We start from the raw sequence: 21,352 nt of genomic DNA, 5'->3' as shown, positions 1-21,352 counted from the left end.
CGAAACGTGGTCGACATTAAAACCTTAGCGGGAAAGAAACCGTCCCCTTATTACGTCTCGAAAGAAATTCACTCGCACACAGGGAGCGCGAAAGAAGTCCACCCACACAACGACAAGCAACGCGACAGGGGGACGACGTAGGTGTGTGCGTACAAAGTATTAAAAGAGATAGTTAGGTAGGACTTCTGAACATACACGAAGATTTTACCAAAAACATCTCTCTTAAGAAGATTAACTCTCACCCTTTAAACATTAGAGAATCAATAAGTTTTAATGTAGATTTTTTTTCTAATATTATAATATTTGAAATTAGCATAGAAGTAGTAATATATATATACATAGTTTATACGTCATATAGAAGTTTTAGGAAAAAATATTTTTGTAGCCTCTACGTCGCACCGCTACGCTCGTAGCATTAGTTCTTAGCTTGATTGTGTCAGTAGCCAGCTGAAACAATTAATTCTACGGTTTATATTTGATTTTTCAAACTTTTGTATAACCAAATGGAATATGTACATAATAGCCTTTTGAATAATATATTTTACTGAAATTTTAGTTATCTTTGGGACTGCAAGAGTAGCTTCTTATTTTCCAAATACAAGTAAATTTATGTTGCATCGATTTATAGTGAACTGTCACATTACTAGCAAATAATGCGAGTGAATCCACTAAGCACTGCTAATTAATTATATAAAATTGTATTCAGTGTATGAAGTAACAATAAGTGAAATAATAATAAAATAGGGACAGATTTTTTTTTTAATTTTTGTTTAGAAATTTGTCGATGAGTTGCACCACTCAACAATAGATATTTACACTGACACTACTGGCTCTGCGACCCAAAAAGTGTCTAGCAAAGATATTCAAGTACATACATACATACATACATTAAAACATCTCATATAAAAATGTAACACTTGTAAAGTGTTACTAAAAAGTTGTGGTAGTAAAATATAGTATAACGTTAAGCTAAAAGTATTTATCAAAGATTTTATGGTTAGATTTGGTTACTGTTTCAGTGCACTTCTAGTTTCTGTATTTTATCAACCAATAAAATAGACCAAACAGATTTTGGACTGTATTTTTTTCTTGTTAGACAAGGTTTTTGTGCCTAACATGCGGTCGAGTTTTGGGTCCAGGGCAAGCGTGTTTTCTCACGATGAAGTATTCACGAGGGAATGAGAAAGAAAATTCCACAACCATGATTCAGACGCATAATCAGTATAGTAATTTCTTAAAGTAAATAAATTATTAAACTGAAGGGACACATTTCTGCATCTGTTTCGCTGGTACTTGTTTCAATAGAATCTAAAAACATTATTGTAACATCTTAGTTTATATGTACATAAAACTAAGTAAATAATGTGATGGTATGGAACTTAATATTACATTATTGACAAATTAGGAATATTTAATTCTAGGTCTCTTTGAGGCGTTGTTACAAGAAGAATTATAAACTTGTCTTCATTCTAATTGGCGTTTAAATGACCAATTAACATTTTTAAAAAATTAAAAATTTATAGACATAAATTGCATTCACATTTATTTAGTAATACACTTTTTTTATAGAATAGGTGTCAAACGGGCAGGAGGCTCACCTGATGTTAAGTGATACCGCAATATCAATTATTATAGTAATATTGATACGCTTAAATATTATTATAATAATGACAACAGAACCTTTTTAATACTGATTAAAAAACATATATTTCTTTAAATTATCCATGTTCCAATTCAAAATGTACAAATTCGTTGACCACGGAAACTATACAATTAAGTACTCGTGAGACCTGAAATTTGACTGTGCACTTAATTGAAACCCGAAGCTGATCATATCGTTGACAAAAGGATAAGTGTGCCCGAAACCTCTTTACGGTCTCACCCACACACCTGCGACCGCAATACATACACACACAGAAACCACACAACTACTAAGCCAAAACCCGCACGCCCATCCGCCAAACACGCCCAACGTCTTGCGTTTTCTTATAAACCACGACAATTCCCGTCCCGCTCTGACGTTCTTGTAATCGCAAACCTTCTCTTTCTAACGCAATGATGAGCCTCACATAAAGCGAGGCCACATTCCCGCCTTTTTCCCCACTCCATTTTGACAGCTCGCGGCTCCATATCTGGCCGGATGCTAAGACAGTGTTCACAAGTTATATCTATTGTTTATGACCTGAACAAATGTTCAATAATGTCAATTTTATTATTTATTCTAAAACTTTATGCCGAGACGAATGTATTTAGCAATGTTTGTAGCTTTGTCTTTAAAATAAAACCAATCATGTTTCTCACAAAATTGAAACGCTAAAATTAAATTCTTTTGTTTTTACTTCAATCAGTAACTTTATTTTATTGCAATACATTTCAATAAATAATCAATCTCAACAGCATATACTTCTTAAACAAAGCTTAAAAATAATATTAATAGCTTCCTATTGTAACAAATGTGTGTTACAATTAGCACACATTCACTTCAATTCAATAACCCTGCTACTTAACTTAAATACAATAGAATATGATGTTGAAAGACCAAAAAAACATATATTGCTTTAATCTTTGAACAGTGTGCTCAGCGTCTTAGCTTAAGTGGCTCAAGACGCGTTAGCGGGCGCGGGCTGCCTGGGCGGGGCTGCGGAGATGCGGCGCTCCGCTATCGGCACACCGAAACACACATTTTTCCCGCCGCAAACCTCGCGCCGAAGGTTAGCCGCGATCCGCAGACTTGGTCGGAGAAAACGAAAAGGAGGATGTCTTCGTCTCGCTCGCACGCGCCTGCGTCGTCCTTGAGAAAAGCGCGGCAATTTTGACAGTTTCATAAACGCTCGATACAACATGGACGGCAATGACGGCCCTGTAACAAATATACTGTATTAAGCATAATGAGATAATAATTGAAACCAGACAAGATATCTGATTCGTATTATGTGATATACATGAATCTGTTCAATTTATAGTCATATTCAAATACAATTTAAAATTACATACATTTTTTAACTGTTTTTCCTTTATATATCTTATCTTTCGACTACATCTTATATGTTCTTTATATCACACAATTACATGACCTAAATATTAATGCTCTGGACAAACAACAAACCTCGCATTTCTATTGTACATATTTTTAAAATATCATATAATTAGGATCATAATTCCGTCAAACAATTCTCAAGAGTAAGGGCTGGTCGACGGCCGCAGCAGCGGTTACGCGGCTAACCTACAAATTGTCACCCGCGACCATGTGATTAGTTCACACGAACTTGTCTGACCTTTACACCTATTGCTAATTAAACTATACACAAATCTATTAACCCAAGGCATTTGAACCTTTCTTATCCTTTTCTACTGATGGCAAAAAAATAGTATTTCTTATAGAAAAAGCTTCTAAAGCATATTAAGACACGTATAGAAAATAAATGTTTTCCTTCAAAATGTACATTTCAATTGTAGTGTGTAAAATATTCAAGAAGAAGTTTGTACTCTTTCCAAACGGCGAAGTCATAATTGCCAACATTAAGGATATTATTATATGGAACGATGTGAAGACATTTTTATTATTATTATGAATAGGTTTTTAATCCATTCGTGATATTCAATTATTCAATTTTATAAACGTCTTCTTACATGAGAGATAACTTATTTATTTTATACATCCAGGCTATTTGGGAGACATATAATTAGTTATCAAATACACATAGGTACCCCATTCTATGAATTTCTTCACTATCGTGTCTCTATTGTTTACAAGTGGATGCTATAGTGTGTTTTTAATGTTTCACTTTAGAATGTACTTCTTCTTCGAAATTATTTAAGTTAAAAAATGTATGTGAAAACTGAAAGGTGTAAAATTCCGTCTGAAATAAGGCTAAACAAATGTATTATTCCGATTATTTGTAAACTATTAAACTATGACGTCACTGTATAACTTTTGTGCTGATCTGTCAAACCGACACTGTGGCCACAAGCGATACAAGTTTAGGATCACTCCGAAGTCACAACCGTTTTGTGGCTAACACATGAAATAAATATAGGTAGATGATTAATTATAATTAACCAGGTAAATAAGTAATAAAAGTGTCTAATAAAGTGCAGAGAGGTAAGAAGTAACTTTTGAATTTCGAATTTGGAATGTTTTAAATATAAATCGAATCTTAATTGATAAGTAAGGCAATCGTTTATTTATTAGTTTTATATATGTTACCTTTTTTTTTATTTCAACAGTAAATAATGTCCATTATTCAATTATATAGTATAGAATTATTGTTAGTATATACAATTGAATAAAACATATAGATATATCTGTATATCCGTTAAATCACTTACTACTTAGTTTAGAGTTCGTGTTCACGACAATATTCAAAGATAACATATTGTAAAATTTATACCACGTTTTGATAATTGCTAACACCCCATGCCCCAGTTAATGTCCCAGACATCAATCAATAGCGTAAACTCGACACGAGTATGTAAACAGGAAAGCGCAGACGTCACTGAATAAATAACTCGACACTTGTTCGCAAATAAACAATTTAAAATGTCAAGAATAGGGTAAGGGCAACCAACCCTTTTCCTTCTGACATTATGTTTTCTGACAACCAATTTTAAAGGTGTTTACGCTTTACATTGAGAAATGGAATTTACAATCACATGAAACGATGTTATTAACATTAACAATCACCATATATTCAAAACGGGCAAAGGCTTTCACTTGCCTTTACTTGCCCAGTCAGTTTTGATTTGTGTCAACTATCACCTTGTCACGTGGTGCAAAGACGAATGTCATAGATCGAAATAAATGTATTTACCGACTTTTTCAGTACGCAGAGATTGTAGAGAGATGTCATTTGTTTTTGGTACCCGCTATAAGATGTATTATCCAAAATACTTAGCTTTATAACCTCATTTGTATGTGTTCTTTCAATCGACCTCACAGTCATTCTCATAGCTACTAATCAGTCATTCAAAAATGATTATCGATTTTTAAACTTTAATAATATAATCTTAACATAATAATCGTGTTCTCAAAAGTTTTGCTTCAACATAGACATAGCCACTATATTGGAAGACCATTCATTGGTTTATTTTTCTGACTTCCCTTAGCTTGTGTTTATAATCGAACAAAGTTATATATACTACAGCTGTGTTTGAGAAATGAACATTCATAAGTGATGTCGTATTATATCGATAAAAAATACACAGATTACGAAATATGAAAATTTATTTATTTCTGGGAACAATGTTATGCATTCTTATAACACGTTTGACTAGATTAGTGATTAAAATTGAAAATGATTAGTGACGAACAAGATACGTCGAGATAAGACGTATATAAGCCACTGCAAGTTAAAAATACCAACAAAACGAGACTTATTTTGTTTTCCCCACTTAAAGAGATTAGGACACGTGTTCGTTAAAGTTTTGATAGCATTAAGTAAAATAGTATTATGTGGAATTTAATACTTCAAGTTCCCATACTTATAATTATTTGAAATGAATGAGACTAGCTGCCCACAGCACTGGGAATCATGGTTTTGGACACCAGCTCTTTGTCATTTTTCAGTACATCTTCTTTTATTGTGTAAAATACAAAAATCTCTACTTCCTTTTGTTACATCTTTTTACAATATATTTTTAATTTCATGAGCAAAATAAGAGGTGCTTCACAGATTATACATAATTATATTGATCTGCATGTTCATGGATCATGGATCTATGGATCATAATTGGCCCATGCATTATTTCTATTTTCATATTGCAATTTTTAAAAGAATACCTTTTACATAATGGGCGCTAATTACATCGTATAAAGTATCGATATCGACAAATAGGGCAACCCTTTCACTCACCATATGCCGTCGCTCGGAGCGCGCCCTTAAATTACAGAACTTCCCGCTCATAATAGAGAGATATGCCTTTAATATCTGCCTGCTACTGCTTCCGCTATGTTTACTTTTTGCTTTCGTTCTTACATTAGATATTGTATACTGCTCGGCTCGCTAATTAAAAGACATCGCTCTATTCGTTATGTGAAATATTTTTATATTGTGTAAGAAAATTAAATTATAACAAGATTATAATTAAATATAAATTCATCAATCCGCATAAGAAGTTTATAAAATACCAATATTTTGAATGAGTCAATAATAAATCGTTTATTATGTCTACCCACATTTTTGTTGCTGTTTAATTTTGTTTTGTAAATTTATATACATACATCTGTGCGCTCTAATTCTTAGTTTGTATATTGTTTCTCAGTAAGTGAATTATGTATGCAATTCTTATGAAAATTAAGTTATTCTTAACCTAAATCGTTTATTTGGAAAGAAAGTGATACATTCATATTAATTTTATTATAATTATATGTCAAAAGTTGATTCAAATACTCTCCCACATTATAAAAGCACCTTCCCGTAAATATCTAATCACCTTCTCCTTGAAAGCATTACACGGTAGTGATCTATCGTATAACTTCTGGTTAAATAGTTTGATAGCCATGTAACAATGTTTTAATACACTCGTATATTATATAAACCGCAAAAAAACTACTTCACTTTTTCAGCTACTACTAAGATAATAATTAAACGCAGCACAATCCGTGAACTTGTAAAATTATACACAGCTTTTTAACATTCAAAAATGAATTTCAATAAAAACAGTAAACCTATAAAACGAGATCGACGCTGCAAGTATAACGACATCATTACATTCTTTAAATACGCCCCCGAGGAAGTCTGCAATTTCAATCACATTCGCTTCCACGCACCTGCTGACTCCAATGTACGTGCTGAGCTACTTAACCTAAGTGACCCTTGCAATCCCAACTGTGCCGTAGAAGACACTCTATGGCCAGCAATTTAACGTGAACGGGTCGCCATCTGCGCCCGACGCAAAAAACAGACCCCAAATACATTGAAAAGAAAAGTGTATTTGTCTCTGCGGGGCTATAATTGAAGCCAATCGCAGTATCGGGTGTATAACACCGATTCCGTTTTATTTATATGGGTACCTGTTATTGATCATTCAGCAAATATTCTGTAACATTTTTGTATCTTCCTTAGTTCGAAATAATATTTATCAAAACTTATATTGCTGAGTTTGTTTTTAAATCCGTTTTTTATATATTATATTAAATGTAATCTGCATACATTTTTATGTTATTAATGCATAATAATAAATATTTTTTTAATTTAATAAGTTTTCTTATGCAATTCAACAAAACTATTGTATATGTAAAAAAACTGATCACTAAGGGTTACATAATGTAGTGATTTGAAAGTGTTATTAAGATTCGAACACCAAAGAAAACAGCCGTTTAAATGTGTTGTGTGCAGTAAAAATATAGACGAAATACATAGATACTATTAAATTAAAATTCCACTGAATCCCGTAACGTATCGAGAGCATGCAATTTTCTTTCTCCATCTCCCTCAAATTTTTTCAATGTGCGTTCAGGACCATTTAACATTTTTATGTGTAATCTTCCTCGGTGGCGATAAGACAATTTCTGCTTCTCACTTTATTTTATCGGCGACGCTTTACGGCGAAATCTAAACAGATTAAATCTAGAGGGTGAAAATCATATTTGTTGCATTTTATGACATTGTATTATGTATTTTATGACTCTGGATTTTAGAAAAACTTTGAAAGTATTTATAAAAAAAAAATTGTCTTTATATATAGCATAACCTTATCAATATAAGTATTTTATTATTATTATACACTTATACACTTATTCAATTATTTTATTCTCAATGGTTTTGAAATTAAAAATACTACTAAAAGTTATTTAATATAAGACTCATACTTCAACACGAATAATACATTAAATATTTTATATGTTGGTTTCGAAACAGATAAAATATATTGTATATGCACCATAATGCATATATTTAGTCTATACATTGATGATACTTTTACTTAATCATTTGATGGCTAAAGTTTATCTGTTTTGTTTGAAGGTTGTCTATGGTAAAAGCTATCGAAATCACGCTAAGAAAACAAGGCAACGCTCGAAATACAAATCATAAAAGCAATGGGCAAAAACGTACTCTTAAATTATGCAGCATTTGTATGGAAATATAAGCATCAAGCCCGGACCCTCTTCGCTGTTTAAAAATACATACCATGTTATTTGTTGTTAGTTTGACGTTCGCTGATTTGATTGCTTTTTCATGTAGATTCTCTACTGCAAGGCATTAAATTGAGAGTTTATGTGAGATGACTTTAATGTAACTTTTTTTAATTTAATACCAGCCGCACTTTTGGAGAAAAGAAGTCGGTTGCCAATTTTATTGTGTGACATTTAAATTTACTTTAATTATAATATATATAATATTCTCTTAAACTTTAATGAAGATGGACAGGGGATGTACCAAGGCTGTCAGACGATCAATGGACTAAAAGGGTGACTCGGTGCGTATGCTCCATTGGGAAACGATACAGAGGAAGACCGCTCACGAGATGGGCGGATGACATTTTCGAAACAAGAGACTCGAGCCGGAAGCTGCTTACCTATGACAAAGAAACCTGGAGCTCCCTGAATGAGGCCTTCATCTGCGGAGGGGTTCTTGTAAATAATTTTCTTAAAATGTTTCAATATAATTAAGATTTTTCAAGAAACCTTTTTTTTATATTTATTTATTATACAGAAAAATAAACAGTAACAAAACCTACATAACGGATATTACAGCAAACAGCAAATATCAACGACTTAAAATAGAACTCACTACCGATAGTTATAGATGCAACAGGAATAGTAGCTTAAAGTATTACTAAATACATTTGTCAATCAAATGTCAAACATCATTCTCCAAAAACAGACGCCCATTTAAACCTCAACTATACCAAGAAATTATTTGGAGATACAGTATTAGATTATTGTAGATCTTACATCGAAGTTCGAACCACAACACCACAGGACTCGACCAATCTATAGACTATAATTAAAAATATTAACTTAAGTGCCTTTTTTATGAGCGATGTACAGGTTTTAATCAAACTTTCAAATGTAAAAATTAGTTTCATAATACTAAGAATTAACAAACTCAGAAATCGTCGCCCTGAGCAAAGAAAAGTTGTGAAAATTTTGAAAAATCACTCCCCCAGAGTGATCCAATGTCAAAAAGGCAAAGCTGTCATGTTTATATCATATTTTCCATCCGGCAGGGCTTATTATTTCAAAAGGCTACGTAACCTCGTTGGCTTCTACCGAGAACAATTTCAAACCACTACATCTTAGGTAGTGTACAAATTTCAACTTAAAGTATAGCGAATAGAGTTCATTTTTGTATGTTATTACTACATTTATAGGTGAGATCGCCATTCATGCTGGGCTAACCTTATTTCTCGAAGAATTGTTGGTAAATTTTCAATACTCACTTTATTAGGGGCGAAAACGGAAGGAGGGTGAACGAAACTGCCTTTATTAGATTTTCTAGAAACGTGAGCATACAGCCAATTGCCATAGGCTGACTTGCTATTGACACTTCTTTATTGAAAATTAAATTGAAACCTTCAGTGGCATATTAGCTTAGACGGTCCAATATGAATGACAGTTTCCAATATTTATATGACTCCAAAAACTTCAATAATAAAAACAGACGCTTATCTTTTCTGTTATAAATCTAATGCCAGGCCATAAAATCTTCAAATAAATAAAATATAATATTTTATTTACATCTGTAAATTTTTGGGAAAACGAGCACCTACTATAATTTATTAACTGTCAAATATTTTCTTAACACTGAAATAAAATCTTAAGCTATAGTGGTAGCCGTTCCAAGCGTTAATTAATAATGGTTAAAATTTAATTCAGTTTTTGTTTTTTTAAACCACATAGATTAAAGTGAAGATAAAATCTGCATGAAATTATTTTTATATTATTTGAGAATACTTAGAATCTACTAAAAAACTAGTGTATTTCTTTGTTTGCTTATTTTAGATTAATTGTTAGATTCGGCATCACATGGAATAGCGGCATCTATTGGTAATATTTACTAAACATTGAATTGTTACCCGTAGCAATTTCTTCGTATCGTTGTAAAATGATGCATATTACGCTAATTTTAAATATCAACACTAGATGTAGCCATACAAAATTTACAAATTTTAAACTATAATCAAATCTGGCTAATAGATGTCACTATTTTAAATCTACTTACACTAATACACTTGTAGTATATTTAAAAAAAAACAGATTTTATTAGTGTAACTTTTCTATGAATATAAAAATCAATTTAGATTTTTTATTAAACTATCTATATCCTACTAAATAATTATACCCTTTAAGTAACTTTAACTCAAGGAAATTGGAATATGGAATACTCTGGGAAAATTCTCTCTTCGTTGTCAATTGACATACGATACAAAGGACATTGCGAAAACACAGATTTAAACAATCGAAAAACCTAAATTGACTGATAATTTTTAGGTTACAACAGTTTTCGTTTTATTTTGTGATTTGTCCATTTACAATTATAGCAATAATTCAGGCCACATTATTGTACAATATAAATGAATGTGTGTACTTATAACGTGCAGTAATGGCAGTCGTAATAGAAACAAGTCTTGGTGACATTACTGTAGATCTTTACGTAGAACTTAGACCCCAAACATGTCGGAACTTCCTAAAATTATGCAAGATGAAATATTACAACTACAATCTATTCCATTCCATAAGAAGTGGGTTTATAGCCCAGACAGGTGATCCGACGGGTGAAGGATCCGGCGGACAATCCATTTGGGGTGTCCTAGAGGGTCCAGAAAAAAGATTTTTCTCTGGAGAAAAAATGCCTAAAATTCGTCATTCTGAAGTTGGCTTACTATCTATGGTGGGCACTGATGATATGATGGTAGGTTCTCAATTCTTTTTTACTTTGGCCCCTGACTTGAACTCATTAGATGGCACACATTGTGTGATTGGTGAAGTGACTGAAGGACATGAAATTTTAACTAAGTTGAATGAAGTTATATGTGATGAGACACATAGACCTTACCGTGATGTGCGTATAACTCATACAGTTATCTTGGAAGATCCATTTGTTGACCCTCCTGGCTTCAGAGCTCCATCTAGATCACCATCACCAAACCCAGAGCGGTTGAAAGGTGGACGTATCGCTCCTGATGAAGATATTGATGAAACTGAGGGTAAAACTGCAGCAGAGATACAAGAGATGATTGAGGAGAAGGAAGCTAAAGCACGAGCCACAATTCTTGAAATAGTAGGAGACTTACCAGATGCCGATATTGCCCCTCCCGAAAATGTTCTGTTTGTTTGTAAGCTCAACCCTGTCACTACAGATGATGACTTAGAAATTATATTTAGTAGATTTGGAAAAATTGTTAGCTGTGAAGTAATTCGTGATAAAAAGACTGGGAACTCTTTACAATATGCATTTATTGAATTTGATAATAAAAAATCATGTGAAGATGCTTATTTTAAAATGGACAATGTCTTGATTGATGACCGACGAATTCATGTAGACTTTTCACAGTCAGTGTCTAAAATGAGATACTTAGGTAAAGGAAGAGGAGTTCAATATTTAAATGATGATAATAGTGAAGCAGATATGGTAAAAAAAGGTAGATCTCTTAGTAGAGATCGTGAAAACAGAAGGCAGAAATTTAACCATAAAGACTATGATCGAAATGACAACCAAAGAAGTTATGTAAAAACTGATAATCACCGAGATAGTAAATATAGGCGGGATAGGTCTCAGCGTAGTAGAAGTCGGGTACGGGTAGATAACCCACGAAAAGTTAACTTACATGAAGAAAAGAAGGAAAGTAGAAGAAATCATATCAAACATGAAGATGACAAACACACTAGAACAAATAGAAATAGTCTCAGAGACACCAAATACTCTCGTAGAATGTCTTCCCCTTGTAATGGTGGTAGAAGGGAGAGTACCCCCTCTAATTATAGAAAAACTAATCATAAAAATTCCATTACAGATAGAAATGATAAGAAAAATAAAACTTTAGAAAATTCTTGCAAAGCTTCCTCTCATAGCCATAGAGATAGAAAACCAGAAAAAACTGAACATTCAAAAATAAAGAACATAGAAAGCTATGACAAAATTAGAGGAAAAGATGAGAAATGCAGTGCCAACCATAAAAATAAACATAGAAATAGTTTTGATGATGAGGACAAACAAAAATTAAAGAAAAAAACATACAAAGAAGAATATGAACCCAAAACACCATCGCCAATTGTAGATAGGAAAAAAACTAAATCTTCTAAATGTAAAGAAGTAATTAAGGTGACAAAACCATTAAAAAGGCGAAGAAATGTCTCAACATCATCAGAAAGCTCATCAGAATCAAGTTCTAGTTCAGATTCATCCAGCTCTTCTAGTGATTCCGATAGGAGACGTAAAAGAAAAAAAAGAAAGTCATCTTCATCAAGCAGTAGCTCAAGTAGTTCATCCAGTACAAGTTCAAGCAGTGACTCTTCAAGTAGTTCAGAAAGTGAGGATAATTCTAAAATTCACAAAAAAAGGCGTAAATCTTCCAAGATTGTAAAGAAATCTAAAAAATAGCCATACTGTCTAAAGTACAACATAATATCCTTAAACCTTACTTTTTGCTATACAATTGCATTAGATTGATTTCATAATACACAATTGTGCTTAGGTCTTATAGGTTAAATTATATACAATATTTTTCAGTGCTTTAATATTAAAGCTTTATTATACAAATACAAAAGTATAAACAGCAATAACTTGAAAAGTACATATTCTTAATTCTAATTAAATGTACTATTTATGTAAATCTATTTTTAAATAAGTCAAAGAATGTGAATAATGATATTTCTTTACACAATATGTAGGGCAATTATAAAGTTTTTAGTAAAAATTTTGTTTTATTTTTCATACTATAATTTTACAACCATTAACCAACTGTAAAAATTGAGTTTATCCATTTGACCTGAATGCATGTAATATATGTAGTAGGACTTGGATACTTTAAGGATGAGGATGTGCATGCTTCCAAGCATAATGTACTTAAATAAGATAATAAATTTGATAAGTTCATGTATGTCCACAAGTTTCTCGGAAACTAAAAGACCCACCATTTTTCTATATTTTATCATTTAAATACTCCAACTTAGGGAACAAGATTTCATCACGACTGGATCAATAGCTTTATAAATATTCTGGAAAAAACAAATATAATATACCTATGTTCCTAGGTAAACTATAGTATTAAAGTTTGTCAGGATTTTTTATTTCACACCAAATTTCAAGAAGGCAGTTATATATAATAAGGCATATTGTTTTATGAATAATTGACATCAGATATTTATTACTTTAGGTAATTGTTGTATTTTGATTGCAAAATACTTTGGAATTAATTTTTTTAGTACAATATAAAATCAAAATGAATTTATTCATCGAATACACTACATTTTTTTGTAAACAACTTAAATGCCATCTTGCGGCTTCTTTGTTACACCTGTCATACATTTACATTTTAAGATATAATAGGTAAAAGGAAGTGATAAAGATATCAAAGTATCTGGATGATAACAGGACGTTGTTGACTCCGTCCCGAGATTTTATTAAGTAAGCAGTCTGCCTTTGTATTCATTGTATGATAAATGAATGACTGCTATTGTTAACCTCATAGTGTGGCAGGTTATTTCAATTCCACCGTGACATACGTGCAAAATAAAATATTTGATACGATTGCAATATGAATATGATAGATTCAACCATGAAAGATTCACAGCTATTCCGATTAGGCCCTCTAGATATATAAATTATCTTACTTTTTACAGTTTATTCTTCTATAAACATTAAGTGTAATTTAAAACTTAGTCTAATAATTGCACTAATGAGTTTTGTCTGACCTACCTACTCTTTCATATCTTTCTGTCAAATTGTACCCATTAGAACATCAGTAAAAACAGTGCAATAATTAAGACCTTTTGTTTAAAAACAGTACAGTGCCTGTATTTCATTTGTGAAAGAAAAGAAGAAAATCGATCAAAACTTTATTTTCTTAAACATATTTTTCTTCGGAGTGGATTATTTTTTTGCTAAATGAGGATGTACGTCTAATTATTATTATATATTTAGCCACATGATTCATTTTAGATATAAAATTTGACTGTTAAGACGGCAGATAATGTTTTTACAGAAAGTTGCGACTTCTCACTGCTCCAATAATTATTCCCTAGAGAAAATATCCTTTCATTAGGGAATGCTTATTGCAGCATTACTGCCTGGACAGCATAAGAAAATTCTATAAAAATCTTTTAAAATTTCATGTGATATATTCTACTCTAAAATGTCGAAAGGTTTCCACCGATTTTTAGAAATTTAACAACAGTATCTTCTACTTTCCTTATTACCAATTCGACTGCTGAAGAGACTTCTCTTCTTTTACTATTTAGAATTATACAAATGAATACTTTCAGAGTAGGTACAGGAATAAATATGATTTGTGAAAAAGAGTACAAAACTCAGTTAATGAGTTTCACCTTTCACCAATTCACCTTACAATAATCTAGATGTATTTTATAATGAATCAGTATTTTCTAATCAATTAGGTACCTATATATTTATATATCATATAAGCAAACCAAATTTATAAAATGGAAGCATTCGCATTGTCATCACTGAAGCATACTAATAAGTTTGTCTTTTTACATTATATAACAAGCAAACTTATTCGTACTCCAGTAAACATATAATAGGCGTCTGACGACATAAAAAGGAGACAATAAAAATTTGTTTAATGATATGTATTTTATGGGAATATCTCGGCTTGACGTCATACTTTCATCTCATATTCCAAGCACTGCTATTTTCAAAGGGTTTATTTTGGTAATAGGTAGGCAGTTGAGTACCTATCTACCTACGTAGCTTTTACAGACGTCATAGGTTCAGGGATGTACTTATCGTGAGTATTAGTATTAATGTGCATATAGTAAAATCTTGAAAACGCCTATATTGTATGTTTAATATAGGTACATAAATGGAATGCTTTATATTTTACACCTTTTTTTAATAAATTTACTCGATCAAAAGATATTTACTAAGATTAACGAAGACGAGGTACTTCGCTTATTCCCTTTAAAATTTTCAATTACACTAGACAAATTTATAAAAAAGTCTATGTTACCAAAATTCGTCCCTGTGTCTCATACCTACTAGTGAATAATAAAGCCCAGCGTCCATAAAAAGAGAGCATATAAATGAAACACACACAAAAATTCGCGAAGCAATATCTGCAATCCTATATCAACATCAAGAATGATTTAAAACTGTGTGATCTAGTCAAAATATTTTAATAAAATACAATAAATGCGGTACTTAAATTTTAAAAAAAATGTGATAGTCTACTAAATTAAGCAGGGTTAGTGGTCACCAAGCTTTACCGAGCCTGTATCTTTTAATGCGCATGTTCGGGCAATATCGACAGAGACGATAGCTTTTTCTCCGGTTCATGCTGCTGCCTGCCACACGTCCTCTAGAGTAGTGGGAATTTAAAAAATATTAAAACCCGAATATGTTGCTTCTATCGTTTACCGCGTTTATCGCGGTAATTTCTCATAGTGGTGCACTACCTACACCCTCGAATAAAGGTATGTTGATTTTATGATTTTTAAAGGTTTTTTATTTAAGCAGTAGGTTTCAAATCGAATAAAATTTACTTTTGCATAGATTTTTTGTATTGCAACAAGGGTTTTTAATTTGTTTGTATTGATCACCCGGCATGATGCCGCGCAGTTCTATATTTAGCAACAGGTGCCCTGCGCGGTTCTCTCGCGAATGCTCTATGACCTTTATAGATTTTTTATTTCCCAGGTTATAAGGCTACCAAAACCCTGGATGCCTCTCATGCCAATTTATCAAGGTTTCAAGTCCTTATTAAGTCCTGATTAAGCAATATATTATAACATCTTAAATAAGGTTTTATTTGCATTTCACAATTTTTTATTTTTATTATATTAGCTTAAATTTTTTCAAGATTATTATTTATTAGAAAATGGCCCCGTAGCTGAGCTGCCCGAAAATTGGGACCAAACTAAAGATGATACTCAATCTCTATTCCTGAATAAAAGCGACAAAAATGATTTGGAGCCATATCCGCTCGCCCTCAGTGAGGAAGGTAAATATGAAATAGGTACCTTTTTACCGTTAACTTTCTATAAAATTTTAGGCTTATATAACATTCAAAATTACAGGAAACCCCGACGGGTTCGAACAAGCCATTGATCAGAGATATGATTCCCCGGCCGCAAACGGAGAACTAGACAATCTGATCATGAGACCTGAGCTATACGGTGAACCTCCAGCAATCGAAGGTCTTTCTTCTGGATATGACTCCCGGCGAAGAAAACGTGGTAGTGGAAAAGTTGGGGGCGCCGGTGCAGCTACAAAAGTAGCTACGAAATCCAATTCTGGAAAGAAAAATCTAAAGTAAGTACCACTAATTATATCAATATTCATTATTTTAATGTGTCTTTATTCTCATCAATATAATCATCTTAATACTTTTTCTCACTATTTAGACCTCAAGAGGGCCTTTCACCCGTAGATGCCGTGGCTGAAGATCAAGATGCTTACCGTCTTAAACGTGCAGTATCAAAGATTACAGACACTAGTTCAGCTAAGTTAACCACTAAGAAGTCCGCAGAAAAGAAAAAGATTTTCCGGTACGTATCGTAACCTAATAAAATAATCTGTAACGTTTAAAATAAAAATTAATAATACATTATAAACACAACATTCTTCTTATAGCCTTATTTCTGACCGCCGCAAGAGGGATTCTGGTCTAAGTGCTGCAGATGTGCGAGCTCTACTCAATATGTGGGAAGCTCAAGAACGTCGCAAGCAAGAATGGAACACCAATCGCTGGGCTGCAGACCGTTACTATGGGCAAGTTAACAATATTGATGAGGAGCAACCCGAAGTTGATGAAAACGGTGATGTTTGGTATAACGAGCCAGTTGTAGTTGGTCATGAAGGTTACCCACGTCACTCTTACTTCTCTGAACAGAATCGCATGGCCTTGGCGCAAGGTTTGCCTGATCTTTACCAAGTCGATCCAAACGAAGTCGCACGTAGATATGAAGAAGCCCGCCGCAAAAGAATGTATGCTAACAGAATGAAGCGTTTCATGGTCGCACGTAAACGATCAGATGGCATGGCCCATCAAAACAACTATAGGTCCCGCGATGATCTCTACACTTTGGCAGAACTTCTTCGTTCTTCCCCACGAGCCCAGGCGCAAGACCTGCCCGTTTACCGGCGACTTATCCTCTAAATGACATTTCATTTCTGTCAGAGAATCATGGGATATTTATTCTGTAGTTCTAAATATATAATAAGTGCAAACTGTACCTATCGTTACTGCATTTAATGTCAAACTTTATTACTTAGGGTTATGAAATATATTATCTACCTTAGGTAGCATAAGAAAGTTTAGACAGTGGACCTTCAGTCTGGCCTAATCAAAATACTTTCCCTACCTCAGTTAGCATATCCATTAATGATTCGTACAAATTTAATCACACAATTTCAATGATGCGTCGCAAAAATCAAGTTTGGGTAAGAATTTCTTAGTTATACAAAAATTAGTTATTAATAGATGTGTAAATGTAAACCTACTGTATTAATAAATAGCATAATCTTATTACTGTTTTATTTACACGTTAAAATTAAATCAACTTTTTGTTGATATCCTAATATGACAAAACCTTTATCAAGAAATAACTAGGTATTATTTAAAAAAAAGCAATAACTGTCTAGCTTACTGACAGTCTTTATGTCTTCAATAGAGTCTTTTAATGAACTGCATTATATACAGGTGAAGAACCTAAATAAGTATATGATTAATTAGATGTTACTATGAGTGATAAAAGTAAATCAGTTAAAATAAGAGAAAGTATAAAAGGAAAAGCGTTAGATACAGAAGAACAAATTGAAAGACTGCAAGATGGCGAAGCCTCGGCGAGTACAACGTATGAATTGATTTTATGGTTAATTAGCTATTCTAAAACCTTCATTGGTCGAGTAGGCAAAGACTTTTTTATTTCGTTTATCCGGTGTTTTTGCCCGACGTTTCCACTGCCACATCATATCACGGAACTCATAGCAGCGCAAAAAGAATTTAATACAATACGCGAACAACATTCACCAGCTTATAATAGATTTAACAAAATTAAAAAAATGTACAATGATGAAGAATCAAACTATAACAAACGCCGATTTTAAAAGTGTTTGTGTTCTTTCCAGTGATTATAAACCCAGTACATATTCATCAAATAAAAATCGTATCGAATTCGAAATTATTGACAAAGAACCAATTTTCGTTATTGTCGACTCAAGTTGTGAGAGCAATCCCAGCTCAAGAGAAATTTTAATAAATAACAGCAAAGGATGTACAAAAGAAACCGATGTACCATCATATTTAAAGAAGCATGTGTTTCCAGTTGATTTTCCATCAACAAGCAAAGAAATAAGAGAAGGATCTCGGTGCACGACCAATGAAGCAGAGTCGAAAGAAGAATTACAAGTGATGGATATAAATCTGCAAAGTGATAGTGAACTTCCTGAACAAAATTTTAACGACAGTGAAGATGAATCTATAGTCGTTTCTTACCTTAAAAATAAGGATAAAGTGAATCGCAGAGATGGCGTCTTATTTTCGTCGAAGAAGAAGTCTTCTCTACTAAATGATGTCCTTAAACTAGAAACCATACCAGAAAGCGACCAAGTCTCTACTGTCATCGATCCATCAATAAGTGATCAGTTTTTGATAAATTATGACAATAATTATAATTCAACTCTGTAGACTTTTAAAACCTTAAATAAAATGTTCTTTTTAAAATGTTGTTTTTCGTTTGAAGCATAATTTCATTATTAAGTATTGAACAAATTAAAAAAATCTTTTATCATTTAATCCAGAAATATCGGAAAATTCTCTGGACGTATACATCCCCTCATTTCCTGGTTCACCACGATCTCTTGATTATGGATCTGAACCCTCCATTGATTCTGAATTTGAAGAATACCAGCACGATGCTCGGTTAAAAGAAGCTATAGAGTTCCTTCACGCAGACAAGGACCTACTCATCGCTGCCGAAACTGGCAATGATCAACACATCGAGATGATTTTAAGGTGGTTTATTTTTTTTACTGTTTATATGTTATAATATAATATAGCAAATACCGGAAGTTGCATCCCTTTTCAATCCCCAATTAAATCAAATGTAACAGGATCTGCGCAAATAAAATATTATGTACCTCAATTACGAATGATTAAAAGCTGTGTTTTCGTAAATTACCTACTTCATAATAGATAGGACAATATGTTATTTTTATGTCAATAATTATCTTGTGAGTTTGATTTATTTGGTTTATCAACTCGATAAAATCAAATTGATTTAATAAATGGTAGTAGATAGAAATGTTAAAGCTTTTTATTACATTTAAGGAGGACAGATATACATGTTCAACAGATGGACCACCTGGGAAGAAATGCACTGCACCTTGCAGTTTGTTCCGATAATTTGAGAGCTATAGAATTATTGTTGAAAGGTGGAGTTAGTCCCAATGTTAAAGATAGCGTCGGAATGACTCCGCTATCTTTGTGTTTGATGCGCAGGTAAACCTGACGACACTTATGTTTTATGACTGTTAAATGTGCTTCAAGCAGATACATGATAATAAGTTTTTTATATAACTAGTACTAGTACTACAGAGACCACTTGTCTGTGTTGCTACTTCTACAGTCTGAGCGGAAATTCATCATTTCAGGTCGCAACAATGCCTTATTTTACATGCTATGTTGACATGCATCATGCATGTGGTCATCATAAGTCATCACTAATTATCTTGATACTGGTCTGGTGTACCTGTATTTAATTACATATTTTAGTAAAAGTAAAGATGTTATAAGTTATACCCAAAACTTGCTGTTTATTTATATATTTATGTATCACAATTTTCGTGAAATAGGTCGGAAGTGTCAAGATACAGGTCCGGGATTTATTTATTTATAATTTACTATGTAGAAAGATGTCGTCTTATCTGCTAAATTTTGATATAATATACATCTAGTTATTTTAGCAACAAATCGCAGCGAATTGCTTTTCTCGTTTTACTCATTTTCCTCAGTACTTGCGTACTCATTTTCTTACGTTTTGGTTTGTTTATTGTTATTACAGACCGTCGTTGACTGTGGCCAAGCTTCTTTTTGATTATGGGGCTAAACTGATGCCACGAACGGATCCTATGGATACAGGACTGTTCATTCGTAAGCCAAAAATGATTTTATAGGGCCGTAAGTAGGTAATAGTAATGTTATGTAGTATGGTAATGCTGTAGTAGGTATCCAGTATGTATATCTGGTATTGGACGGACAAATGCTATGAGTTCTACCGCTAATTTGTTTCAATATTGCTCGATTGTTTCATAAAAGTCACGGTGATGTGCCATCCTATTTAGTCGGTTGAATAAGGTTGTACTTAGCAAAAGCCATAATATTACGTAGCACTACTTAATTAATAGTTTATCAACGTACTCATGTTTTATCTTCCGATAAAAGAGCAAATTTTCTAAAAAATTGCAATAATTACAGAGTTGTTGCAGTAGGCTAATTATCACATGTAAATAATTTATTGTACCACATAATAAGATTATTAACGCACACCTCATCCCAAATTGACTTCTGAAAAGAAACTGTTCTGAGAGACTTTCGAATAAAGGAGGCATGATCTTTACTTTATATTTAAAAAAAAATTATAATACAATAAAAATATTTTTAGAGTTTGTTATGATGTCAACTCCGACAGATGAAGAAGAGAACATAATGGAACTTCTTATACAAAAAGGTGCTCTTGTTAACGATCCCGATGCACCAGGAGGCCGGCAGCCTCTGCATTTTGCGGCAATGAGCAACAACTGCACTCTTATACGTATTCTTGTGAACTTAGGAGCAAGCTTGTATTTAACTAATCACAGAAATGAAACGCCAAAAGAAGTGGCAGCTACCTTTGATTGTAAAGATGCTTATGACCTTTTGAATGATCTCGAGTTGGAAGATATGGTGCCTATGCAATCTAGAGGACGACAGACAAGTCCATTTTAAATGATGATTTACTACGATAAGATTAGTGCCTGGGTTAGTTATCCCTGTGACTCGAAGCACCAAAAACCCATAAACGCCGTATAACCAATTTTAAAAAATAGTAGAGTTTTTTGAGTTTTAATAATAAATAATTATTTCTGTTTTTTAGATTATTAGCTCCATAGTAGGTGAGTCGAATGTATCATTTCGACAGAGATTTCAGCGATCTCGCGACACCAATAAGTAGCAGTGAATATAGCAT

General features: G+C 32.7%; 3 protein-coding genes across 5 annotated transcripts; all 3 read left to right on the top strand.

The window, feature by feature from the left end:
• The first annotated feature begins 10,356 nt into the window (after positions 1 to 10,356).
• Positions 10,357 to 12,852, top strand: LOC110998187 (peptidyl-prolyl cis-trans isomerase sig-7). Its single transcript, XM_022266687.2, has one exon. It carries the CDS (start codon positions 10,548 to 10,550, stop codon positions 12,543 to 12,545), a length of 1,998 nt encoding a protein of 665 aa, XP_022122379.2. The 5' UTR covers positions 10,357 to 10,547; the 3' UTR covers positions 12,546 to 12,852.
• Positions 12,853 to 15,415: 2,563 nt separating this feature from the next.
• On the top strand, positions 15,416 to 17,652 carry LOC110998192 (putative neuropeptide precursor protein). 3 transcript variants are annotated; one of them, XM_045634265.1, is made up of 5 exons: positions 15,416 to 15,598; positions 16,015 to 16,125; positions 16,202 to 16,436; positions 16,529 to 16,672; positions 16,758 to 17,652. In XM_045634265.1, the coding sequence occupies exons 1-5, from the start codon at positions 15,523 to 15,525 to the stop codon at positions 17,281 to 17,283; spliced, it is 1,092 nt and encodes a 363-aa protein (XP_045490221.1). In that variant the 5' UTR covers positions 15,416 to 15,522; the 3' UTR covers positions 17,284 to 17,652. The 3 variants fall into 3 exon arrangements, with proteins under 3 accessions (XP_045490221.1, XP_022122389.2, XP_022122390.2); XM_022266697.2 differs by having other exon boundaries at positions 15,985 to 16,125; XM_022266698.2 differs by having other exon boundaries at positions 15,417 to 15,598; positions 16,000 to 16,125.
• Positions 17,653 to 18,537: 885 nt separating this feature from the next.
• LOC123690057 (protein VAPYRIN-like) lies at positions 18,538 to 21,150 on the top strand. Its single transcript, XM_045632657.1, has 5 exons — positions 18,538 to 18,763; positions 18,927 to 19,140; positions 19,456 to 19,626; positions 20,189 to 20,277; positions 20,789 to 21,150. The coding sequence occupies exons 1-5, from the start codon at positions 18,538 to 18,540 to the stop codon at positions 21,109 to 21,111; spliced, it is 1,023 nt and encodes a 340-aa protein (XP_045488613.1). The 3' UTR covers positions 21,112 to 21,150.
• The last annotated feature ends 202 nt before the right edge of the window (positions 21,151 to 21,352 follow it).

The sequence above is a fragment of the Pieris rapae genome, chromosome 2, assembly GCF_905147795.1.
Source record: "Pieris rapae chromosome 2, ilPieRapa1.1, whole genome shotgun sequence".
Lineage (NCBI taxonomy): Eukaryota > Metazoa > Arthropoda > Insecta > Lepidoptera > Pieridae > Pieris > Pieris rapae.
The sequence above is the reverse complement of the archived record's forward strand: the minus strand, read 5'-3'. Positions and strand labels throughout refer to the sequence as shown.